This window comes from Notechis scutatus, chromosome 11, assembly GCF_049901735.1.
Source record: "Notechis scutatus isolate UNSWTSFEM ecotype Mainland chromosome 11, rNotScu1.2, whole genome shotgun sequence".
NCBI classification, from domain to species: Eukaryota; Metazoa; Chordata; class Lepidosauria; order Squamata; family Elapidae; genus Notechis; species Notechis scutatus.
In genome coordinates this window covers 2,340,735-2,367,049 of record NC_142019.1, presented here as the reverse complement: position 1 = coordinate 2,367,049, position 26,315 = coordinate 2,340,735, and the positions used below count along the sequence as shown (strand labels likewise).

General features: G+C 44.2%; 1 protein-coding gene across 1 annotated transcript; it reads left to right on the top strand.

The window, feature by feature from the left end:
- The first annotated feature begins 2,756 nt into the window (after window positions 1-2,756).
- On the top strand, window positions 2,757-25,384 carry TBC1D21 (TBC1 domain family member 21). Its single transcript, XM_087972571.1, has 11 exons — window positions 2,757-3,153; window positions 7,788-7,895; window positions 10,542-10,645; window positions 11,040-11,134; window positions 17,119-17,229; window positions 20,334-20,434; window positions 20,556-20,652; window positions 21,244-21,341; window positions 23,122-23,238; window positions 23,723-23,812; window positions 25,177-25,384. The coding sequence occupies exons 1-11, from the start codon at window positions 2,977-2,979 to the stop codon at window positions 25,213-25,215; spliced, it is 1,137 nt and encodes a 378-aa protein (XP_087828697.1). The 5' UTR covers window positions 2,757-2,976; the 3' UTR covers window positions 25,216-25,384.
- The last annotated feature ends 931 nt before the right edge of the window (window positions 25,385-26,315 follow it).

The following is a 26,315-nucleotide window of genomic DNA, read 5'->3' as shown; positions in this document are numbered from 1 at the left end:
CTTCCCTTCCTTCCTTTCTTCCTTCCTTTCCTTCCTTCCTTCCCTCCCATTCCTTCTTTCCTATCTTTTTCCTTCCTTCCTTCCTTCCTTCCATCCATTCATCTCTCCTCTCTCCTTTGTCTCTTCTTCCTTCCTTCCTTCCTTCTTTCCTTTCTTTCCTCCCTCCCTTCGTTTCCTTTCCTTCCTTCCTTTCTTCCTTCCTATCTTCCTTTCTTCCTTCCATCCATGAATCTCTCCTCTCTCCCTTGTCTCTCCTTCCTTCGATTCTTTACTTCCTTCCTTCTTTATTTCCATCCATCTCTCCTTTCTCCTTTTTCTCTTCCTTCCTTCCTTCCTTCCATCCATCCATCTCTCCTCTCTCCCTTGTCTCCTTCCTTCCTTCCTTCCTTCCTTCCTTCCTTCCTTCCTTCCTTCTTTCTTTCCTTCCTTTCCTCTCTTTCTCCCGTCATCCTGGTCCAAAACTAATACAGTAAGCAACTTTAAGATGGGTAGCTGGGGAATTCTGGGAGCTGAAGTCCACCCATCTAAAAGTCACTTGAAAAACCCTAGTTGGGAATCTAGACCTCTACCTAGTTTGACTTTCTTGAAACATACATCGCAAGCAAAGTGCATTCTTTTTCCGTCAAAGACTCATGTTGAATGGGTCTGTTTCCTGATCCTTCCTTGTCCATTAACTGTCCCTAGAGTTTGAAGGCTTATGTTCTCCACAGTTGTGTCCCACCTCTGCTTTCATACCTTCCAATCCATTTGCAGCTTGTGTGTGTGGGGGGGTTGTTTGTTTGTTTCTTTAGCAAAGAAAAACGGTATTATTCACACCTGCTTGAAATCCACCTAAGGGCATCGGAGCTGACCTTCATGGCTACACCAAAGGCATCTACTCGGGGTGGGCTGCTGGGGGGTTTGCAGGCAGGGGTGGGATTCAAATTTTTTAACAACCAGTTCTGTGGGCGTGGCTTAGTTGGTGGCCGTGGCTTGGTGGTCATATTATTGGCTGGGCGTGGCCGACTCAACATCACTCACATCGAGGCACGCATCTCCTCACCTGGCCTCTCGTGACTGTGGGGATGCTGCAACAGTCATAAGTGTGAAAAACGGTCATAAGTCACTTTTTTCAGTGCCATTGTAACTTTGAATGGTCACTCCACACAAGCAAAGTACCAGCAAAGGAGGGGGAAAAAACTCCAGAGACGTTCCAGAGACAGGAAGTCTAGTCCTGCCAAGAATGTAATAAGGGTTAACAGACAGGCAGTTTCTGTAAGCAACACCAGAATGTTTCCTTTCTGCCTTCCTTACAGGATTAGGCCAGTAATTTCTTCTAACAACCGGTTCTTCGAACTGCTTAGAATGTTAACAACCGGTTCTAGCGAATAGGTGCGAACTGGGAGAATCCCACCCCTGTTTGCAGGGGTTCAGGAGATCCTCTAGCTAAGATTCTCCGCAGTTCAGAGAACTCCCAAATCCCACTCCTGGCTGGCTGCACCCATCCCTCCCCTCCCCTCCCAGGAGTCCCCACCTGGCCCATTTTGGATCCCAGGTAAGTGCAGGGCACACACAGAGGCTGAGGGAGGGTGAAAAAACTGGAAGTTTCGGAAGGCCAGAGATGGGACCGTTTCCGGCTTCCAGAAAGCCTCCGGAGCCCGAGGAAGCCATTTTTGCCCACCCGGAAGCTTGAGGAAAGCCTCTGGAGCCCGGGGAGGGTGAAAAAACACCCCCCCCCCACAGTGCAGGAGGCCGACTAGGCCACGCCCACCATGGCCACGCCCACCCAGCAACCAGGCAGAGAACCCTATTGCTAAAATTGGCAGCAATTATTTTTTCTGCAGTTCCAATTATCCATTGAAGTCTGCGTCTGCTTTGTTTGGTTGCAGAGCCAAACCAGACAGTTATATATAAAAATATATAGTTATATATGCCAAGATATTTTTAAAAAGTTCCTTTTCCTTCCACATCCCAAGAAAACTATTAGGAAAAAAAACCAGAACACTTCTATTCTGAAGAAACAAGGATATGTTAGAATACTTTATTAGAATTAGAATTAGAATTCTTTATTTATTGGCCAAGTATGATTGGACACAGAAGGAATTTGTCTTGGTGCAAATGCTCTCAGTGTACATCAAAGAAAATATACATTCATCAAGAGTCAAGAATCTTCAGGTACAACACTTAATGATAGTCACAGGGTACAATAAGCAATCAAATCATACTAGGAAACAGTCCATATAACTCGTAAGGATACAAGCGACAAAGTTACAGTCATACAGTCACAAGTGGGAGGGGACAGGCGATAAGGAGTGATGAGAAGATTAATAGTAACTGTAGTGCAGACTTTGTAAATAGTTGGACAGTGTTGAGGGAATTATTTGTTTTAGCAGAGTGATGGCTTTCGGGGAAAACCCGTCCTTGTGTCTAGTTGTTCTGGTGTGCAATACTCTATAGCGTCATTTTGAGGGAAGGAGTTGAAACAATTTATGTCCGGGATGTGAGGGGTCTGTAGATATTTTCACAGCCTCCTTTTTGACTCATGCAGTATGCAGGTCCTCGACTGAAGGCAGGTGGGTAACTAATAACTATATATTGTTTTAAAGTGGGGAATAATTCAGTTGCTGGAATTTCTGTAAACCTATCCCTCTTGTCTCAACATATCATGCTAAAGAGATGATGTGACAATCTTGCTTGGAAAGAATGACTTTCGGCTAAGAAGGCTTGCACCGGGTTTACACACCAAGCCCCCCCGTCAAACCAACACATTCCCCCCCTTTGTGCAAATGCAACCCTAGGACTTCAATGGACCTGCTAGCTCGGTTGAGCAAACGTAGACAATCCGTTTCCAAGGTTGCAGGACAACTTGATTCTAGAGCTCCCAAGTCCATCAGATCTTTTCTTCAACCACCTGGGGGTTTTGCCATTATGAGCTGATGCCTCTGTGACCTCACAGCACTATGGAAACCTACTTATGGTTCTCAGCTTCATGTATCCATGGGCTTTTTGCTGGATGGAAAGAGGGAAGGTAGCAAGAGACTACAGATCTTGCTACACCTGGAGGAGTACAAACACTGGGTGGTGAAACAGACGATGGACAGCGAAAGCTTTAAAAGCCCCACCTCATCTGAAGAGGATCTTAAGAGATTCAGTGCATCAACCTCGACATTATTAGTAAGTTGCTGCCTTTAATCCTTGAGTTCAACCCCAAAGCCCATCATGGCCTACAATTCAGAAAAAGATCGCATGGGGACGTTCTCCCCTTCTTCTTTTAAAGGACTCGCGAGAAGAGTCCTCCATTCCTCTACTCGTAGAAGAATACCTTATGCCACCAGACTTGAAATTTTAGGCTTAGACAACCTTGAACTACTCCGCCTTCGGTCTGACCTAAGCGTAGTACATAAAATTATCCATTGCAATGTCCTACCCATCAATGAATATTTCACCTTCAACCAGAACAATACAAGAGCACGCAATAGATACAAACTCAAGGTAAACCGCAGCAAACTCGATTGCAGGAAATACAACTTCGGCAAGAGTGGTCAATGCCTGGAACGTACTCTCTGACTCTATTGTTACATCCTCAACCCCCCCAAAACTTTAACGTTAAGACTGTCTACTGTTGACCTCACCCCGTTCCTAAGAGGTCTGTAAGGGGGCGTGTATAAGCGCACCAATGTGCCTACCGTCCTAATGTTCCTTTTTATTCGTATCCCTTTCATGTATCATGTTTATACTTATACCTGCTATCTAATACTGGCTTGACAAATAAATAATAAATAAATAAATAAATAAATCCCCATCAGAATAACAGAGTTGGAAGGGACCCTTGGAGGCCTTCTAGTCCAACCCTCTGCTCAGGCAGGAAACCCTAGACCTTTTGGACCTCAGGGACCACCAAACTCAGAATTTTAAATCCCGCGGACCACAAATATGAATTTTGACTGATGGTGGCTTGCTGACGTTGGTGGGAAAGTCGGTTCCCTATTCCAGAGCTGCAGGAGTCACAGGAAAACTGGCCCTTTGGTCATCCCGGAGCATCTGCTCCTCCACCTGGGTGCACCAGCCTGCCATGGACTGGAGGAGCTGCTCCGGGATGACCAAAGGGCCAGTTTTCCTGTTTTCCTGTGACTCCTGCAGCTCTGGAATATGGGACCGACTTTCCCACCAACATCAGCAAGCCACCCCGGGGCGGATTTCCCTCCCCTGCCATTGGTCTTACCTTTCAGTTCCAACTCACGTGGCTCTACTCAAGGTAAGGTTATCGCTCGGCCAAAGGGGGGGGGGCAGTCGGTGGGTAGGCCATGTGAGTAGCTCAGCCTTGTGTTCCCAAGCAGCCTGGATTAATTGCTTTGGGGGAAGTGCTTTGGGGTGGGGGAAAACATTTCTGTGTTGGACCACCAAAATTTTCTTGCAGACCACCAGTGGTCCCCGGCCCACCGGTTGGCGACCACCACCCTAGACCATTTTAGACAAATAGTTGCCCAATCACTTCTTAAAAACCTCCAATGCTGGAGTACCACAACTTCTGGAAGCCAGATCAGATCAGACTTTTATTCCAGAAAGCAAGGTGGTAACTACCAAAAGTTCTTCCCCAGTTAGCTCCATTTCCATGTTCTCCATTTCCACACCGATACTGTCTGTTTCCAACCCGAAACGACTCCTGCGCCTTACAATTGAATCCCATTATTTCTTGTTTTCGATTCCAGGAGCTGCAGACCTTCTGTGATTCTAATGAGATTTGCTTAAATGGCCCCTCTACCTGATTCCATCGATTTTGTCCCCTCAAGTTCCTCTCATCAGGTCACTTGTAACTAATTATGCATTCAATCTATGTTGACCCCTGGTAACTAAATCTCAAGTACAAAATAGCTCGCCGCTCAGGTTTTCCGATTGGGAAATTCATTGCTATAGAAAAGGCGAGGAAGGAAAAGCAAGATGCACATTGCCAGAATTGATGCTCGCACACAATGCAGCCATGGGAGAAGTGGTTTTCAGCCGGTTCTGATCAGTTCTGGAGAACCGGTAGCAGAAATTTTGAGTAGTTCAGAGAACCGGCAAATCCTACCTCTGACTGGAGATTTTACAGTATCCTTCCCCTGCTAGGCCCACCGAGCCATGCCCACACAACCGGTAGTAAAAAAAATTGAATCCCAATGGTAGTAAGTCTGAAAAATAGTCATAAGTGGCTTTTTTCAGTGTCTGTAAGCTCTGGAATTCATCACTGCCACAGAGTTGAAGAATTGGGAGGGGGTGATGTAATTGAATAGTTCTAAAAGGAAAAAAAAAAGTTTAGTTTGAAAGTTCAAGGTTATTGAGTGTGTCGCTCCAAGAAATTGAAGCTGCAGAGTAATTGGTTCACGGGATTAACGAGGTGTAGAAAAGTGGGTGGGTGTAGGTTGAATTTGGGGGGAAAGTCTGGGAATGATTTCAGTTCTGAAATTTTACAGACGGTGCCAGTTCCTGTTTTTTAATAAAGTACTTTGAGATTATGTCTGTCTCGGAGTTACTGTTTAAACTGGAGAATTGCTGGAACCTTGACAGTGTCGTTGTAACAGTCACTAAATGAACTGTTATAAGTTGAGGACTATCTGTATATACATTCTTGAATACCAATAGTCTACTGTACCTTATGAAGATCTTGCATGGATTTCAGGCAATGTCCACAGATATTTCCCCTGCTCTTCCTCCCTTCCAAAAGATTCCTTCCTATGGCCTTTGTCTGCAGAATAAGATAACTTTGCCATAAACATTGTGTAGCATGTCCCAGAAGTGCTTTCTCTCAAAAGGCAAATGGACTTCTTGGTTTTTCCTTGAGGACGTTTCGCCCCTCATCCCAGAAACCTCTTCAGTTCCATACGATCAGAACGGAAGAGGCTCCTTGGATGAGAAGCTAAACATCTTCAAGGGAAAACCAAGAAGTCCGGTTGCCTTTTGAGGGGGGAAAAAAGCACCTTTGGGACAAGTGTGACTTGGATGACTGAGAATCTCCGTAGACATTGCGTAGCAAGCGGCCATTTTGAATTATCCACAATGCCCACCCCCCTCAAGACAGCATCACTCCAAGACATTGCAGGATGGTGTTGAGTTGTCAAGCAAAGTTGATCAGATAATTAGAGCTGCTGCTATTAAGGCATGAAGTTCTCCAGAAGGTATTTTGGTGTCTCCTCATAGCTAGAAGCTGGTTCGTTTGTTCTGAAAGAGCCTGCCTGGAGTTTTGTTTTGTTTTTAAGGCAGCCTGTTCTGTTATTCATAATTTGCAACTTCTGACTGACCTTAAAGGGAAAATAAGTCACTTAGAACCTAAGATGTATTGAGTATTTGCCAGCTGTGGGGAATTTCCATATAAAAGTCAGAAGATTTCATTGCAGCAGGTTGCAACTCGTGAGAACATCTCACTTTCAATATGCAAAGGGATGTTTCATGGGTGAGGAAGATCTGTTTGAAGATTCCTTTGATTTTAATGATCTAACGATGCCAGGGCTTTGGTATCTGTTTATTCAACCTCTAATTGAAAAGGAGAGGAGACCTCTGGAGAATATCCAAACTGTCTTCTCTTAAACTTCTCTTTGTGGATCATTTGATGGTTCTGTGACCTGCAATAAAGAATTCATATGTTTATTCACCAGCAAGATCCCTGCCTTGATACGAGCAATAACACAACATAAATATCAAAGGTTCCTCTCTGAAATAGCCACACTGACTCTGTTGGAAGGTTAAGACCTAAAGATTGGATCTAAACTAGTCGTACATTTTAATTTTGGATTCATAGAACATAGAATAATACAGTAGAGGTGGAAGGGACTTTGGAGGTCTTCTAGTCCAATCCTTTGCTCAAGAAGGAGACCCCATTTCATTTCAGACAGATGGTTGTCCATTCTCTTCCTAAAAGCCTCCAGTGAGGGGTCACCCACAGTGTCATGCCCTGGTCAGAGTCTGAATCCAAGGAGGAAGATGAACAGCTGACAGGGAGTGAGAATATGGCTCCATTGGCTGTGGAGGAAACTTCCCCAAAGTCCAGCTGGGCAGAGCAGGGGAGAGGTAGAACAAGGGAGAGGGAGTTCAGAAGAAGACCCAGGCCCACCCCCTCTTCATCCTAGGGCACGCAGGGAGGAACGGAGAAGGGAGCAATGTAGGTTGCGTGGCTTATGGGGAGGAAAGGGCCCTGATTCCCTTCATTAGCCACACCTGGGAATGAGAGTTTAAAAGAGGTGCAAGCTGAGTGTGGCATGAACGTGAGTTTATCTTGTGTTGACTTTGGTTATCTGGGTTCCTGGCATCCTCCCAAGTGGGTTGAATTACTGCCATTCCTTCTGCCCTGCTGGACTAATTACTTCATCTTGCCTTGATTGGACTTATAGTTACAGTTTTTGTTGACCATGTTTTGGACTTGATTCTCTGCAGCCAAAGGCTGTTCCTGGGAGAGGTTTTTTCCAGCCCAGAAGGTAACCAGGACATCGGGGGCAAAGTTGGAGCTAATAAAGGGACTCCTACTGATTATCTGACTGTTGCCTTTGTGCCACGCCCCTTTGGGTCATCACACACAGCTTCTAAAGGCAAGCTATTCCATTGGTTGATTGCTCTAACCAATGAGAATTTTCTCCTTAGTTCTGGGTTGCTTCTCTCCTTGATTAGTTTTAATCCATTGTTTCTTGTCCTGCCTTTTGGTACTTTGGAAAATAGTTTGACCCCCCCTCATCTTTGTGGGAGTCCCTCAACTATTGGAACGCTGGAATCATGCCTCCCCTCCCTCATCCTTCTTTTCAACAAACTGAACTTCCACTTTATTTGATTTTTATTCAATTCAGAGAATCAAGAAACTTCCCATCGATGCTGCTGAATGGGAAAGCTATTTTGACGAGAGTGGGCAGATTCTCAAGTCACAAAACTATGTGGCTTCCCAAATTTTGGAGAAGGTGAGTGTCCTTGGAGAACGAAAAAGAACAAGGTGGTTGTGTGGGACCTCAAGAAGATAAAATGTCCGTCTTGATTCTCTTCTTACAATTGGCTCTATTTTTATCCAACCTCAGCTTTATCCCAGGTTGTTTTTCAAGAGTCAGTTCCCACAACCAGTCTGGCTGTTGTCCAGAAATGGGAAGTGTAGTTCTGGGAATGTAGTCCTGGAGAATATCAGATGTGGTCTGCTTAAATGGTTTGATTCCTAGTTTTCCATCTGAAGGAGCTAATTTAAGATGAAGTTTTTCCTGGGGTGGGAACTCTGATATGAAAGTCCCCTTTCTTGTGGATGTGTCCTATTTTTGTGCACAGGGAACAAAATGTTTGACTGACACAATGGGCAAGAATCAACTAGGAATCCAGCTGTCTCCCAACACCTAATTCATGCAAAACACAATAGTTCTCCTTCCCCAAACATCCTTCTGCTGTTCAAAGATGAGGTTGCCATGGAGATCAGATGCCTGGGCAACTTTAGAGGGGGGGAAAAAATCCATCCCTGGAGTTCTTTTAAATGGTGGTACAAGTAGATTTCTCCAGCCAATTTGAGGTCAGAAGAATTTGTTTTTCCACGGATAATCCCAGGGGCTGAGAAAGTCTATTGTGAATGCAGAATTTCAGGTAGGGACAATAGTGGTAACAGCTTAATTGTCCGCTTTTTAATTTGAAGGAGCAGGATCATTTTTAACTGTAAAAGTCACTTTTATGCATTGCCAAGGATAATTCATTTTCGTCCCATTTATCTTCTCTTTGCATCAGAGCCACCCACTGCCTAGACAGATGGGGAATAATACTGTACAAGACAATAGCCTGGGGAAATGATTGAAGGTCCGTACAGAAGTCTCCTTAATAGAAGGAAGTAAATAAAGGAAGAAGTTAAAATGTGGTTCACAGTCAAATTACCATTTTGAAAAAGCAGTGTGCCTAGACATGCCATTGAAGCTTTATTATTTTCCTAAACAGGAACACCTCTTTCTCGCCACTCTAAAAAAAAAAAAAAACCCAAAGCAAAATAAATGACTTGATACTGTAGAGGGAAAGAAAAAAGTCCATAGTGGGAAAATATTAAATTCTGAGAACTGCAATTGCAGTCTTATATACTTTGGTCTTCATTTGCAAGAGGTCCTTGATGGTCTCTGAGCTCAATTGCTTTCTTGCAGATGTTTGATGACCCAAACTAGGTAACATCATCAGGGCCAGTAGAAAGTGGGATTTGTGGAGAGGAGGAGGAGGAGGACTGTGGGCTCCTTGGGGTCCTCTGAGCTTGGTTGTTTTCTTGCAGACATTTCATGACCCAAACTAAGTAACACCATCAGTGCTAGAAAGAAGTGAGAGGAGGAGGAGGAGGAGGAGGAGGAGGAGGAGGAGGAGGAGGAGGAGGAGGAGGAGGAGGAGGAGGAGGAGGGAGGAGGAGGAGGAGGAGGAGAGGAGGAGGAGGAGGAAATTTAGATAGCACCAAGGGCCTCACAGTCATCATCATCATCCTCCCCTCCCCCTCCTCTTCCTCCTCTCCACAAACCCCTTCTACCCTCTACACTGATGATGTTACCTATAGGTAATTTGGGTAATGAAATGTCTGCAAGAAAGCCACCAAGCTCAGACAGCACCAAGGACCCCCTCATTCCAATCCTGAGCTGCAAATATTCTCCTTTACTGGTCTTCATTTAACCAAACTGTTTCAGGGGCCCATCTCTAGGATCTATGGATGACTGGGATCCATCATTTCCAAGACCTAAAGATGGCCACAAATCTGGATCTGAAGTGGGGAAAAAAAGGCGCTTCACTTCCAGGTCGAGCTCCCTCGTTGGTCAGCTTTTCCTTAAAGAGTCTCACCTTGGAATCAGGTTCCTCTTTCCAACTAACTCCAAGAGACGTCAACGAGAAGACTTCCCTTTTGATGGGAAGGAGGGAGAGGAAGGGAGAAAGCCAGGGGTAACTTGGCTGGCTGGGAAATTCTGGGAGTTGAAGTCCATAAGTCTTAAAGTTGCCACATTTGGAGACTACTCCTCTAGGTTATCATAATCCAGATAAATGTATAACACCCCAAGTTTCTTTCAACCCTAGGGTCATTTTGTTTTATTTTAAAAGAAAACATAAAACGGGCAAGTTCTTCCACACCCATGTCCTGTTGTCTCTATTATGGAACCCCTACAGCGAGTGCCCTTGGCACGAAGAAGATGCTCTATTTGCCAGTCTTTAAGCTGGCTGCTTTTTTTTTCCCTGGCAAACTGGCTTGATTGCTTCCTGAAGATTAATTATGCTTTGACACTTAGGATTCCATTTTGGGAAAAAGAATGACGTTAGCTAGGGCTGCTCTCTTCTTCCAAGCATCCTTTGAAGAAGAAGATATCAAGCCAGAAGATATTTTTGTCAGGCTGGTTATGAGCAAATCGTCACCTTCCTAAACCTGGGCCTTCTCCAGGCTTGTCAAAATTCCCAGAATCTTGAGGATAATTCCCAAAATTCTAAGTCTGCATGGACAAAAGTTGGAATTCTAGGAAATGTAGCCCCCGCACCTCTGGAAGGAAACAAGTCAGAGAAACTGAGCATAGATCCCTCAAAAGAAGAGAGAGTCAGAAAAAAAAATTTGAATGTTGTTTTTGTTGTAGGGGTTGGATCTTTCTGTGAGATCAGAAGCTTGGAAATTCCTCACCGGCTACTATCCCTGGAAGAGTTCCTATGATGAGAGGCTCACAACTGACAGCGTGAGACGGTGTGTAAATTAAGTCCTGATGTGGGTAGTATTCGTTTTAGGCAGCTCAGCCACTTCCGGATCCATTAAGAGGACTTGCACAGAATTCTCAGCTAGCACAGGGATCCACCATCATCATCATTTAATGACCCCCATAATCCCTTGCAGGATGGAATCTGGGCAACTGAATGGAGCTAGCAGAATGTTTTACTGGCCGAACGCCCTTCCTGTCACCAATGAAGAGTTTTGTTCAGCAGATAAATTCTCGTTGTGCAGCCTTGGAGAGGGCGGAGCTGGCGTCGCGACGATACGGCATGTGATCTCGGAGGTCTGAGACCGCAGCCGATATCTTTGCCCCTGGACGGTCCAATCGGTTATTCAGTCTTGTCATCTCTGGCTCCCTTCCCCTTTGTAGGAAAAGCTATGAATCCCTGTGCAACATGTACACCAAGATCGAACCACTGCTGGAAACAGAGCATCGAGACTTCACAGAAGTCCAGAATTTTATACGTAAGTATCCAAAAAAAAGTATCCAAAAAAAAAGGCTTAGGAGAAGGAAAGGGTGGATGGGGAGAACTTGCTCCACTCGCCCGCCATGCCTGGCCTGGCCACCGGGCTGCTTCTTTCCACTTCTTTCTTCTTCTGCTTTTGGCTGCACGCAAGGAAAGCAGCAGAAGTCTCTTTCTCTCCCCCAAACTCTGCCAGAAATGAGTCTTTGGGACCCTGCAAGGCCTCCTGCACCAGTGCGACAAGTCTCACAAAGACTCATTTCTGGTGGAGTTTGGAGGAGAGAAAGAAAGACTTCTGCTGCTTCTGCTGCTTTCCTTGCATGAAGCCAAAAGTCCCCCTCTCTCTCTCTCTCTCTCTCTCTCTCTCTCTCTCTCCTCTCTCCCCACCCTGAGAACGGAGCTGGAGATGGTATCCTGCAATCCCAAATAAAGAATGATTGATTGGTAGGAAAATTGGGTGGGGAATTTTCCTGCAGACTTTTTGGGGGATTTTTCCAGGATCTCTGGTCCGCGGGATTTAAAATTATGAGTTTGGTGGTCCCTGAGGTCCAAAAGATTGGCGACCCCTATTCTACACACTTGTAGGAAAATGGCCTTTCTCCTTGCTCTAAGGTTCCAGTTAAATGACTAAAAAAAAAAAAAAACCAAAGGGGGAAAGGGGAAATATTTTTGCTGGCCCACCCACTACCCATTCTGCAATATCAATCATATATTCTCTTTTCCAGCCATTCTTTAAAACTGATGCCCATGTGCTGCTGTTTTTTTGCCGATACTTGCTACGTACTGACTCCTAACTTGAAAGTTGTGTTGTTCTAGAAGGAGATCAATAATCCCCAAAGAGAGACAGATTTCAAAAGACAAGAAGAAGAAAAGGAAGGAAGAAAAAGAGAGGGGGGTGAGATGCGGGGGAGAGGGAGAAAGAATATATATAAGATGTAACTTTGAAAGAGCCAAATGGAAAAACACCTAAGAATCCATCTTCTCACGTTGGACAGGAAACCCATGATGGATTATTATAATTTTATTCAGATCTCCTTTTCTGTCTTTTCCCAGCTGTCTAACAAAAAGAATATTAAACGATACAGCAAAATTAAGGCTACAGATCAATGAAACGGACATAAATCAACGCAAGGCAGGCTCAAGAAAGATTTACAACCTAGATGGGATGCAGGCCAAGCCCTTCAGATATAATAGATATTCTCCCTCACTAGAAAATTCTTTAAACAGGTCACATGCTGGGGAAATGTTCCCCTTTATTGCCTCTTTCTCTTCCCCAGAATTGGAATCGAAAGAGATCATTTCCCTACTTTTATGGGGAGTGGGGAGAGGAAAAGTAGCAAGTTAGATTGTACCACTTTCCAGCCTTACACATTTCCGACCCACTTGGGAATTTAGTGTCTCTCAACATCTCCACTCGGAGGTTGAAATATTTGGCTTTGTTTTAAATTGCCTTGCTGTTTGGGTTCTTTTATTATTATTTTACTTCCTCATAACGATCAATTTCAGCCTTCAGTGAGGGACTGTTTAACTTTGAGAGTGGTTCCTAAATTAAGAGGTGCCAATGAGCTCTTCAGCAGCTCTACCAGGAGCAATAGGGAGGCTTAATTCAAGGAGCACCACCGTAGAATGAATAACTTGTTGCTCTTAACTTGTGAGTAGGGATCTCTTCCTGGTTTCTCTTGGCTGGATTTTTGAGCTTCTGTTGTTATTGTTGTCCCTTCCTTTCTTCCTTCCTTCCTTTCCTCTGCCCCCATTCTTTCTTTTTCTTTCTTTCTTTCTTTTTTCCTTCCTTCCTTTCCTCCATCCCTAGTTCTCTCTTTTTCTTTCCTTCTTTCTTTCCTTTCCTCTGTCCCTCATTCTTTCTTTTTCTTTCTTAACTTTCTTCCTTTCCTCTGTCCCTTGTTCTTTCTTTTTCTTTCCTTCCTTCCTTTCCTCCATCCCTCATTCTTTCTTTTTCTTTCTTACCTTTCTTCCTTTACTCTGCCCCTCATTCTTTTTCTTTCCTTCCTTTCTTCTTCCTCCCTCCCTCCCTCCCCTTCTCCTTCCTTTCCTCTGTCCCTCATTATTTATTTATTTCCTTCCTTCCTTTCTTCTTCCTCCCTCCCTTCTCCTTCCTTCATTCCTTCCTCTGTCCCACCCCTCTCTCTTTTCCTTCGTCTTTCTTCTTCTTTCTTTCCTTCTCCTTCCTTCATTCCTTCCTCTGTCCCACCCCCTCTCTCTTTCCTTCTTCTTTCTTCTTCTTTCTTTCCTTCTTTCTTTCCTCCTCCCTTCCTCCCCCTCCCTCTTTCCTTTTTCTTTTCCCTCTTTCTTTCTTTCCTTCCTTCCTTCCTCCTCCCCTCCCTCCCACCCTCCTCCCTTCCTCCCTTCTTCCTTTCTTTCTTTTGCTATATCCCACCCTTATTGTATCTCAAAGTGGTGAATATATCCAACACACCTTCCTCCTCCAATTTTCCCCACAACAACAACCCTGTGAGGTGGGCTGGGCTGAGGGGGAGTGACTGTCCCAAGGTTACCCAGTCAGCTTTCATGTCTAAGGCAGGACTAGAACTCACCATCTCCTGGTAATTGGCCCATAGTCGCTCAGCTGCCTTCCATGCCTAAGGCAGGACTAGAATTCAGCATCTTCTGGTGATTGGCCCAGAGTTACCCAGCTGGCTTCCATGCCCAAAGTAGGAGTAGAAGTCACGGTCTCCCACTTTCTGCCCTGGTGCCTTCACCACTAGACCAAACCAAAGGTACCACTGCTTACCTGGTTGATTTGGGCAATCCATCTTTCCAGCATCCTGAAGTCTCATCTGAAGCTTCCCCAGATGAAGAAGACCTTAAGAGAAAATATTTTCTGTTTTTTTTTCTCTCTCTCTCTTGAGATTTTGGGGTTAAACAGCAAAGGAAAAATGGGACAATCACGAGAAATTGGAAAGAAATTTCCACGCATTCTGAGCATAAGGTCAAAAAATGGAAGCAGCTTTCACAGCAGAGGAGGAGGAGGAGGAGGAGGAGGAGGAGGAGGAGGAGGAGGAGGAGGAGGAGGAGGAGGAGGAGGAGGAGGAGGAGGAAAAGAAGGAAGGGAAGGAGGAGGAGGAAAGGAAGAAGAAGGAAGGAAGGAAGAGGAAGAAGGAGGAAGAAGAAGAAGAAGAAGAAGAAGAAGGAGGAGAAGAAGAAGAAGAAGAAGAAGAAGAAGAAGAAGAAGAAGAAGAAGAGGAGAAGGAGGAGGAGGAGGAGGGAGGAGGAGGAGGAGGAGGAGGAGGAGGGTGGGGGAGGAAGGAGAAAGGAGGAGGAGGAGGAGGAGAAGAGGAGGAAGAAGAGGAGGAGGAGGAAGAAGAAGAAGAGGAGGAGGAGGAGGAGGAGAAGAAGAGGAAGAGGAGGAGGAGGAGGAGGAGGAGGAAGAGGAGGAGGAGGAGGAAGAAGAAGAAGAAGAAGAAGAAGAAGAAGAAGAAGAAGAAGAAGAAGAAGAAGAAGAAGAAGGAAGGAAGAAGAAGAAGAAGAAGAAGAAGAAGAAGAAGGGGAAGGAAGAAGAAGAAGAAGAAGAAGAAGAAGAAGAAGAAGAAGAAGAAGAAGAAGAAGAAGAAGAAGAAGAAGAAGAAGAAGAAGAAGAAGAAGAAGAAGAAGAAGAAGAAGAAGAAGAAGAAGAAGAAGAAGAAGAAGAAGAAGAAGAAGAAGAAGAAGAAGAATTATTTACAAGGTGAATTTTGGAACAGCAATAGCACAACCTAGCCAGCTAGGAATTGGGATACCTACGTAATAATACGGAATACCAACAGATTTTAATAGGTTTAATCAAAAGAGAAGGAAAAATTATGGGCAGCATGGTCCTGTTCATCCAAAAGACAGTCTTGTATACAAATTTAAAAACCATATAAGGACACAGTGGCTCAAGTGGTTGGAACCCTAGTCAGGAGGTTCGGAAGTTCGAGAGCTGAGAGCCGCATGGGGCAGGTTGAGCTCCCGTCTCTCTCTCTCTCTCTCTCTCCAGCTCTTGCCAAGGACGTTAAAAGAGCCCCCCAACTGGGCATCCCCAGGGCAATGGTGACATCACTACCTAAGCCTTTCAACCCAGAAGCCCGTCGGTGCTTCTGAGTCAAGTGCCGAATAAACATATCATTGTGCAAAAGACATGATTCTACACATCAATGTTTTCTATCCAGTTTGGTGAGTCCCATTCCTCATTTTCCCCTCTGTAGATTCGCTTTCAACCCTCATCCCTCTTAGGAGACATTATCTGTCCATCCTTCCTTCCTTCCTTCCCCTTCTTTTCCTTTTTGCGCTCGATATGGGTCTGCCCTTCAAGCTTTTTCAATAGTACCGATTTTTTTAAAAAAGTATAACCTGGCTGGAGGGACGCCAAGGGATTTGAAGGAGGGTTAGAATCTGCCTATAAATAAATCAGTGTCTGCTCTGGACTGCACCGTCCACATAAATAAGTCAACAACAAAAAGCGGGGGGGAGGCAATCCAGAGGGAAGGGAACAAGAAGACGTAATGGGGGAAAAAGGCATTGAAGAATTTCTTGCTAAGGTTTTCTAAGCCAATGTTCTGACCCAGGCTTCATCAAACTTAATAAAACTCAAACTGAATTTAAAAGTAAATCTGTTTTTAATGCGACACTGGGAATTACTTGCATTCCCAGCCAAAACTCATTGTACACAGTTCCTCCAGATAAGAGTGTTGAGGTATTCCCCATTGGGAGAATGAGCGCACTCAGGGAAACGTAGTGAGAGTGGTGTTAAATAACACACAACCAGCACACAGATACATTGAATAGTATAATGTAGGTTTTACTTCCAGTAAACAAGTAAACAAAGTCCAACAAACAGTCCAAATCATACACGGTTAAAGCAGTTAGTATCAGTCCAGGGATAATCCAAAAACGAAGTCCAGTATCATACACAAACTTCAGTAAACGGAGTTTGCTAACAGTTGCAAGACTCACAGCAATCCAAGCAGAACGACGATCAGGCAAAACAGCAAAAGGAAAATGCAAGAAGAGCAAACCAGGTTTCTGGCTCCATCTTATGGCCATTGGAGGAACCTCAGCCAATCACAATTACAGCAGTCTCTTAAAGAAATAACAGTATTAAACAATTATCCTGGTTTATATATTGCCAACCCAACTGTTAGGTGACTATCATTCCTAACAAAGAGCATGCTTTTCAGTGCTGTCGAATGCTGCCAAGAAACAGAAGTCCAATTAAGACTAACATAAACCAACCCAAAAACCTAGAATAAACCAACCAGAGTTCACAGAGCTTCAAGAAGGACTCGGAGATTACTGAACTGCTTTGCTTCCTGCAAAGGTATCGTCACTGAGGTCTGACTTTTATCCCTTATGGGAGGGGCAATCACCTCCCAGCCTGACCCCTGAGTTGCCCCTTCTGCTTCAGTTGCTCTCGCCTTCCAGCAGCTCTGCGCACACGCGCACTGGGAACAGGCTCCCCTTGTTCCTCTTCCTCACTGCTGCCAGACTCTGGAGGCTCCAAAGGCAGCACCCCACTCCCAGATGGTCATGGCCCCATCCCTGCATTGGATGCAGGACCCTCGTCCAAGTCTTCACCAGACTCTCTGACTGGTTCCCTTTCGTCCTCACTGTCCGAAAACTCTGCCGTCCACACCAGGCTGCCAGCAAACCACAACACCCACCACCGCCGCTGAAAAGAACCCTGGAATATTTTATATGGAACAAGGAAATATTGGAATAAGGAGAGCAGAAAGCTCTGCAGAGAAGGAGGCCTCTGCCCTGAATTTGCATGAAGGAAAAGGACATCAACGGACATCAGATGTTTAGATACACACCACGAAATCGCAGTCAGGAACTGAACATATTTTCTGACCTTCCAGCATCAATCGTAGCATAAATCATTACAGCTAGGATGAACGCCAAGTTCTGGCTTGGAGAAAATTGGCAAATTTGGAAGGGATCTAGTAGACTTCATCCTCCGACACTCGGTTTGTGTCTAGCAACCTGATCCTCCTTTCTTTTTCTCCACAGAGTCTGATGTTCAACGACTTTACATCAAGGATGCCCAAGGCAACCAGCTGGTTGATAAAAAGCAACTGGAGAAAATCCTCCTGCTGAATTACGTCTGCAACCTGAATGCTGGTAAGAGGAGAATAGAATAGATAGAAGAGCAGAGTTGGATGGGACCTCAGAGGTCTTCTAGTCCAACCCCCTGCTCAGGCTGCAAACCCTAGACCATTGCAGACCAATAATTGTCCAATCTCTTCTTAAAACCTTCCAGTGTTGGAGCATTTACAACTTCTGGAGGCAAGTAGTTCCACTGATGAATTGTTCTAACTGTCAGGAAAGGAGAAATTCTCAGTCATCCAGGTTGTCCCCGGTTATCCCAAAGGTGCTTTTTTCAAGAGGCAACTGGACTTTCAGGTTTTTTTTTCTTTTGAAGGCGTTTCACTTCTCCTCCAAGAAGCTTCTTCAGCTCTGACTGGATAGTGGGGGAATGGAAAGATTGATACTCTTTGCAGACAGCTGGTCAGTTGCACCTTTTTAGAGAGTCGCTGAGGCCACTTGGAGGTTTATCTGTTTCCTCAAGGTCACCTGGGTAGTGCTAATGGTCCCTGTTGTCTGCAATTTTTTCTCTGGAAATCTGTTCCTACTCCCAAACCAGTGGTGGAATTCAAATTTCTTTTACTACCGGTTCTGTGGGTGTGGCTTGGTGGGTATGGCTGGGGAAGGATACCGTAAAATCTCCAGTCAGAAGAGGTATTTGCCGGTTCTCCGGACTACTCAAAATTTCCACTACCGATTCTCCAGAACTGGTCAGAACCTGCTGAAGACCCACCTCTGTCCCAAACCATTTGAAGGTGTTCATCCCAAATTGAAGTCCACTTGCCTCCTGAAAAAGCACCTTTGCGACAACCATGACCTGGAGGACTGAGAATCTCTATAAACTTTACACCTACAGGTAACTTATTCTGGTCACTTAGCAATCATTCAGAGTTGAGGAGGACCTGTCGAGAAGGCTACTTGTGACCCCGATTCAAGGTTACAATGGTTGCGCCCTCATGAGTTGCCACAGTTATGTGACCATACTTCAGGAGCTGACTGGAGAATTCTGGGAGTTAAACTCCATTCATCTTAACATTGAAATCTTAAAGTTCGATAGCTTGAAAAACATTGAACTAGAGAGTTAAGGATTTACTCTCTGTCTGTCTATGAAAAATTGCTAATCTGAGGTCATTTCTTTCTCTTCTGTCTTCTGGCGTATGTCCACAGGCTGTGTTAGCTTTCCTCCTGAGAGGATGTAGTCTAGGCATCTATGTGGAGCATATTCTCTGTAAATAAATCACCCTCTTGTTATTGTTCCAAAATCTGCTTTATCCATCAACGTTTGTATTAAATTCTTCTCTTTCACACATCTAAACCATCACCAATCAGTGCAAGCTTAGGGTAGAATAGAATAACAGAGTTGGAAGGGACCTTGGAGGTCTTCTAGCCCAACCCCCTGCCTAGGCAGGAAACCCTACACCAACTTCAGACAAATGGTTATCCAACATCTTTTTAAAAACTCCCAATGTTGGAGCATTCTCAACTTCTGGAGGCAAGTTGTTCCACTGATTAATTGTTCTCACTGTCAAGAATTTCCTCCTTAGTTCTAAGTTGCTTCTCTCCTTGATTAGTTTCCACCCATTGCTTCTTGTTCTGCCTTCAGGTGCTTTGGAGAATAGCTTGACCCCCTCTTCTTTGGGGCAGCCCCTGAGATATTGGAAGACTGCTATAATGCCACCCCTAGTCCTTCTTCCCATTGAACTAGACCTACCCAATTCCATCAACCATTCTTTATAAGTTGTAGCCGCCAGTTCCCTAATCATCTTTGTTGCTCTTCTCTGCACTCTTTCTAGAATAGCATCTCAAAACATTTGTTTGCTCTCCTTAAAGGTGGCATTTTTAAGTGCTATTGAAGCTTTCTCGAACAATTAGATCTTTAATTCAAAAGCTTCCTTTTTTCTAATCTCATTCCTTTGATTGTTTTTGGTTCATGAGAATTTGTCTCATGGTGGCTCAGACCATTGGTCAATCCGGCTTAGTTCGGGTAAGTTTTCCGCAGAGTCCCTCGTGTAGATATTTCAAAACTAGACTTGTCTATTTCTGCAACAATAAGTGGATTTTCTATCATCCATCCAGCCATCTAAGTATCATTTCCCATAAACTTCTGTTTTGATTCCATTTCCAGTTGGTTGCAGAAAATCGATGCCTCAACAATGTTAAAAGGCCCTGGGAGATAGAGGCAAATCCTACCCATTCTCAGAACTTTAAAACATCCCCAGAACAGTAAATTTTCCACACAGCCAGGCTTTTCTGCAGATGCATCTGCCAGTTCTGGGGAATGAAATTTTGGGTGTTTCCAAAGACCAGGGGTCAAACTAATTCGGGGGATATCTCTGAAAAGAGAATCTTCGGAGATTCTGGTAGAAATAATGAGGTAGAAATAATGAATTTCATTCTGGGGAATGAAATTTTGGGTGTTTCCAAAGACCGAGGGTCAAACTAATTCAGGGGATATCTCTGAAAAGAGAATCTTTGGAGATTCTGGTAGAAATAATGAGGTGTCAGTTTTGAAGTATGGAGATCTAGATTCTTCAGAAGACAGGATTCTCAATCATTTTTCCATAACTCTCTCTCTCTCTCCCCCTCTCCCTCCCTCCCTCCTTTCTTCCTTCTCTCCCTCCCTCCCCCTCTCTCCCTCCCTCCCTTCCTTCTTCCTTCTCTCTCTGTCTATCCCCGTCTTTCCCTCCTTCCTACCCTTCTTTCTTCTCTCCCTCCCTCCCTTCCTTTTCTCCCTCCCTCCCCTTCTCTCCCTCCCTCCCTTCCTTCTTCCTTCTCTCTCTCTCCTCCCTCCCTCCCTTCTTCCTTCTCTCTCTCTATCCCCCTCTCCCTCCTTCCCTCCCTTCTTTCTTCTCTCCCTCCCTTCCTTTTCTCCCTCCCTCCCCCTCTCCCTCCCTCCCTTCCTTCTTCCTTCTCTCTCTCTCTCCCTCCCTCCCTCCCTTCTTCCTTCTCTCTCTATCCCCCCTCTCCCTCCCTTCCTTCTTCCTTCTCTCTCTCCCTCCCTTCTTCCTTCTCTCCATCCCTCATCCTCCCTCTCCCTCTCTCCCTCCCTCCGTCCCTTCTTCCTTCTCTCTCTCTCTCCCTCCCTTCCTTCTTCCTTCTCTCTCTCCTTCCCTCCCTCCCCCAACCTCTCTGTCTTGCAGAATACCAACAAGGTTTCCACGAAATGCTGCTGCTCTTCAGGCTGCTTGTGGAAAAGGAGCACGAGATCTATTGGCTGTTTCAGTTTTTCCTACAAAAAACAGTGAGCCGGAGTCTCTTTGCTGTTGCTGTAATCATCATTACATGATTTGCTTTGGTTCAGTTGTCCAAGGTCTTTGCATTCCTTGATCGAGTTCCCTTTCCTCAAACTTTTTGTTTGTCAGGAGAACAGCTGCATCATAAATGTTGGGGTGCCGAAGAACCTGGTCATTCTGAAAGCCTTGATTGCATTTATGGATCCAATCTTTGCAAAACACCTGGGTAAGTTTTGCAGCTTGGCAGAGTTAGATCAGATGCTGTTTCCTTGTCTGCCCAAGAGTGTAAAAGCCAGAAGATGACCAGAAACTTCTGGTGATTTCCTAGGCAAAGGTTTAGTTTATTCATTCATGCACTTCTTCAGAAAATTTATATGGCTGCCGATCTTAAATGCATAATCTTGAGTAGTGGAAGGGAAGGGAAAGCGTGAAAGAAAGGGTGGAGGGAGGGAAAAGGAAGAGAAGAGAAAGGAGGGGAGGGAAGAGGAGAGGAGAGGAGAGGAGAGAAAAGAAAAAAAGAAAAGAAAAGAGAAGAGAAGAAAAGAAAAGAAGAGAAGCCTTTTATCCACACAATATATTTTTCTTTCATCCTAGAAATGTGTAAAAGCACTTTTAAAAAGCCAAGATCAGCACAGCACAACATTGGCAAAATCTTAAGGGTTCATTAAACTTATCTTCCAATTTTCTTCCAGGAGTCAAAAGGGCAGGAAAAGATGTTTTTTTTTCTTCCTGACTGTTTTGATAGTGGAAGACTGGATCCACAGGGCATAAACCTTAGTCCTTTGTGTGCATGTGTGTGCATTTTTTTTTTTTCCAGAATCAAAAGGCCAGGTGGTGTCGTCATTGTTTCCTTGGTTCTGTCTCTTTTTCCAGCGTGTCTTCAAGTCTTTTGAGGATGTCTGGAGAATGTGGGAGGTAAGTATTTCCTGATATAGAGTCCAGCAAAAAAAAAATAGACTAGAAGGGAATAGAATAGAATTCTTTTATTGGCCAAGTGTGATTGGACACACAAAGAATTTGTCTTGGTGCAAATGCGCTCAGTGTACATAAAAGAAAAGATACATTTGTCAAGAGTCAAAATCTGACTTATCTGACTGTGTTGCCTTTGTGCCACGGCCCGGGTCATCACAGTAAGGGTCTCAAACCCAGGCTATCAACTTTCCAGCTGGCAAACTCGAGGTCTTTAAACCACTGAGCCATCACACCCCTAAATGGATTTGTTTCCCTGATTTGTAGAAACAGTTTGGCCCAAGTCTTCTGCCCAGAAACCCCATGAGAGAACTCCGAAAGGCCATTGCTATCCAACTCTCCTCAAAAGAGACGAGACCTACAAGAGGAAAGCTGTTCAGAGATCTTGGCACTTTGGTGCCAGAGATGAGATCATTCCAGCTGCTAGGGTCAAAAAAAAACAACATTTTGGAGCGGGCCCAGGAAATACATCAAAGAATTGGATTGTTTCTTCCTAGAAACCAAATGAGGGGTGTGTGTTTGGGGAGATTTCCTGCTGTGAGGCTCTTTTTTTCATGCCCAGCTGATATTTTTATGAATAAAGGTAAACATTCCAGAAGGTCCGTAAACTTTCTTTGCATTCTTTCACAAGGCAACTGAATTCTGGGAAAACGCTCTATTCCTGTTAAAGTCTCACCTCTTGGACTTGGTACACATTCTCAGAAGACCAATAATGTTTGTGCCTTGCCACCTAGCTGGATTTAGAGTCCTTTCCAGTGTCACTCCAAAGACCAATAAGCATCTCACTTCAAAACTGTTGTTCACTTAAAACAACAAGAGCAATCATTTGTACAGATTCATACACTGTCTGGATTTAGGGGAAGGGAGAGAAAAAAAACCCCAGCCACTCACTGCAGAGCCCAAATCAAATTTTATTGACAGAATCTCTTCCAAGTGTTTCATTGATTCTCTAGACAAATATGAGGGCACCAAGCAGTTTCCAGATGTTGACATCAGTGTCTGCCTCATGCCATTTCAGCACCTGAGAGTACCTAATTTGTTTCCTTCCTTCCTCCCTCCCTCCCTCCCTCCCTCCCTCTTTCTTTCTTTCTTTCTTTCTTTCTTTCTTTCTTTCTTTCTTTCTTTCTTTCTTTCTTTCTTTCTTTCTTTCTTCTCTTTCTTTCTTCCCTTGTCTGTCTCTTCTCTCTCTCTCTCTCTCTCTCTCTCTCTCTTTCTTTCTTTTTCTATTGGCTATCAAGGGGACCCTTAACAAGGACTGGAACAGTGACTTTTACAATATTCCCAAGCAACCCAAGCTATAGTTCCCACTCTGGTTCCATATGTAGCTTTTCTGATTTCATTTACTATTTGCAAAGGTTGGGTATCATCATGCTTGTTCTTCCTGACAAGAAGCTTGTCAAAAACCAGGATTTTGCCGGCAATTATAATGGCAGGAAATGCAACCACTCCATTTTTTGCAATTGCTGCATTGAGAGAAATGCCAGCTAGATAATCTTCATCTCCTTCACCTCCTCCACCTCCTCCTCCTTCAGAGGTCAAGTTCCTAGATATTTCTCCTCCTTCTCCTCCTCCTCCTCCTCCTCCTTGACGTTTCTCTGGGCACCAATAATTTATCACAGCCTAATATTAGGTTACAGGAACAAAAAGAGGCATAAGTATTAAGCTTGGGTCACAAAAGGAATCCTCCAACATTATCTACTCATTCTAATTTGTGTTGAACTTCCAGGTGTTTCTCACAGGACATCCGTGTAAAAACTTCCAGGTGATTATCGCTTACACGATGCTTCAGATGGTGAGAGACCAGATCCTCAGAGAAGACCTGGAAGAAGAGGAGATCTTGATGGTAAGCCTGATTAATAAGAGAAACAAGAGAAACATTCAAACACAGAGTGAATATCTCTGAATTGCCCCCATTGAAAGCTACTTATGAAAACTGTGGTTTGTATAGAATTATGAAAGCCGGGATAAAGTAAAAAAATAATAAGCTACACCTGGTAAATTTCTATATTTTGTTAAAAATACAATGCACAGTCTCGTTCTAGAACTCATGTTGTAGCTTACAAAACTGGTCTTTCCGAGAGTTGTTGAAAAGGAATCTGCAGGTTTCGTAATTGTTGTACGTGTGAGGAGGGGTCATAAATCACTTTCTTCAGTGCCACTTGAATGGTCTCTAAATGAATGGTTGCAAGTTGAGAAACTACTAGTCATTACTGTCCGTCATCCACACCATTCTTGTTCATCCAGTCTATATCAATCTATATTGAATTTGCATCCTCTCGTTCTACAGTGTGAGATAGCTGATGTTGTCTTCTGTTTTCTCCAACCAGCTGTGCCATAGCATTGTAGACCTGGATGCCGATGACTTGATCGCCAGAGCCTGCAACATATATGAACTCTTCCTGAAACATGAAGACAAGGTAAAGAATTCCACAATTGTCCCATGTAGTGGGGATTTAGAGGGAATGATCTTTATGGTTAGCCATGTAAGAAGGGTCAACTTGTAAAACATTCCTATGCCAGTTTCCAAACTGCCATAAGAAAGAGGGGAGGAAGAAGCATACAGCAAATGAACTCAGAAGCACATTCCAAGCTTATCTCACAAAAATCGTAATTGAGGCAACCGGGTATTCTGGGCGTGAAAATCCTCTGTTGGAAAATATGATTGATGACACCCAGCCATGAACGTGTTCCATTGGACAATCTGAATTATGATACACCCAGAAGGGTGGAGGGGCAACAGGGTCATGGGTGATTGTAAATTCCATATCTCAGAGTCAGCTTCATACATGTCATGCTGGTATGTCGCTCCTAATAAATCCTTTGAAGTTTTCTGAAGTTTGGCTCGAGGCTCATGATTTAATTAGGACGATCGCTGGAATCTTGACAAAAAGAACATTATCACAGTGACACTTAACCAAATACACACAGGGCATTAGATTTCAGGACCCCCCCCCAAAAAAAAGCAGAACACCCATAAAGCACACCTGTAAAGTATTGTAAAGTGGTATATAAGTGGTACTGCTGTTATGGAAGCAAACCCTTTCACTGAAAATCTATGGAGATTCTCAGTCCTCCAGGTCATAGTTGTCCCCAAGGTGCTTTTTTTTTTCAAGAGGCAACTGAACTTTCTTGTTTTTCTTTGAAGACATTGTGCTTCTCATCCAAGAAGCTTCTTCAGCTCTGACTGGATGGTGGGGAATGGAAGGATTTATGTTTCTTGCAGACAGCTGGTCATTTGCAATCTTTTAGAGGGTCGTTGAGGCCACTTGGAGGTTTGTCTGCGTCCTCAGGGTCACCTGAGCAGTGCAAATGGAACACAAAAGAGAAAAACAAGAAAGTCCAGGTGCCTCTTGAAAAGCACCTTTGGGCCTTCTGCTGAAAATAGTTCTCACGGTCAGAAAATGTCTCTTTAGTTCTAGGTTGGATCTCTCTTTGACAAACTTCCCCCCATTGCTTCTTGTCCTGCCTTCTGGTGCTTTGGAGAATAGATTATCCCTCTCTTCTTTGTGGCAGCCCTTCAAATATTAGAAGATTGCTATCATGTCATATCCTATCAAGCAGGAAGTGTGGTTCAACTTCAGACCAAAGGATGGACTTCCGGGTTCTTGGTCAAAATACATGAGTAGGGATTATTCATCACCCTTGGGTGGTGCGAACAAAACCCTTTCAAGCTATTTATGGATGTTCTATCAAAAGGTCCCCTGATCATAATAATCCTGGTGTCTTTTTTCCCCCCTTCCCTTCGCTCCATGCAAGTGATTTTTCTCCTTTTTCTTCTCAGGTTCCAGAAGATCTCAAGGAATATTTCAGCCAGCCTTAGCAACAAAGAGGCCGTGCTATAAATCAAGAGGCTGCTACAACAAAGCAGCATGAGCGTTACAGAATAGATAGAATTGAAAGGTAGAAAGATCGTAAATACTGTTCACCTAAGACTGGATTCACCAAATTAGATTATCTGAGGGTTAGGGCAAATGCCTTATCTGTCTGGAAACTACCCATAAAATGTGTTGAAAATTTGATGGAGCAACTTTATAGTTTCTTTTTCCTTTTAAGGCTGGGGTAGACAACCTGTTGATGGACAGAGGACCTAACTTTGGGTGGAAAATATCTCATTGGGTGAAGCCACAATGTACAATGGGTGATGCTGGGTTATACACACGGGAAGCAAAAATTAGTGTTTCTTCATTCCTTTTGGAGATCAAGGACTTTTTTCTGGGTTATTAACCAGAGGTGGTATTCAGCAGGTTCTGACCGGTTCTGAAGAACCAGTAGCAGAAATTTTGAGTAGTTCGGAGAACGATCAAATCCCACCTCTGACTGGCCCCACCCCCATCACTTCTCTGCCTCCCATTGAATCCCATCTTATCGGCTGGGTCTTCTTTGGTTGCCCTACACAAGAGAATGGAGCTGGAAAGCAGGTCAGTGGGTTGGGAAGAGAAGGGGGATTTTGCAGTATCCTTTCCCTGCCATGCCCACCAAGCCACGCCACAGCCACAGAACCGGTAGTAAAAAAAATTGAATCCCATCACTCTTATTAACCTATTTTGAAGCACCAATGACCATCTTTGTGACTCAACGCGGATAAGAAACAGACTTCAGACTTTCAATCAAGAATCAGCTTCGCCCATTCTAAAGACACCATTTGCTGTAGCCCTAGTTATGTATGTGGGGGAGGCGGAACCAGACACAATGGCTGAGTTTATATTTCCCAAGAAATCTTAACCCTGCCAATCACACTGTGGCTTTAGTGCAGGGCATAAATGTCCTCATTTAACAGTGGGTTAATTGGGCGAACGCTGTGAGTTGTTGGGCTAAAGCTGCAGGAAACAACAGCAAAAAAAAAAAAAAATCTCATCGGGTTTTTTTTCGTGAATGTAAAGCCTGGTTGGCTCTCCCAGTAATGCACAGTGCCAGCCGACT

Coding starts and splice junctions, on each gene's coding strand:
- TBC1D21 (XM_087972571.1), top strand. CDS start 2,977: ATGGGCTTTTTGCTGGATGGAAAGAGGGAAGGTAGCAAGAGACTACAG. Junction 11,135..17,118: donor AGAAGTCCAGAATTTTATAC/GTAAGTATCCAA, acceptor TTTTCTCCACAG/AGTCTGATGTTCAACGACTT. Junction 20,653..21,243: donor AATCTTTGCAAAACACCTGG/GTAAGTTTTGCA, acceptor TTTTTTTTCCAG/AATCAAAAGGCCAGGTGGTG.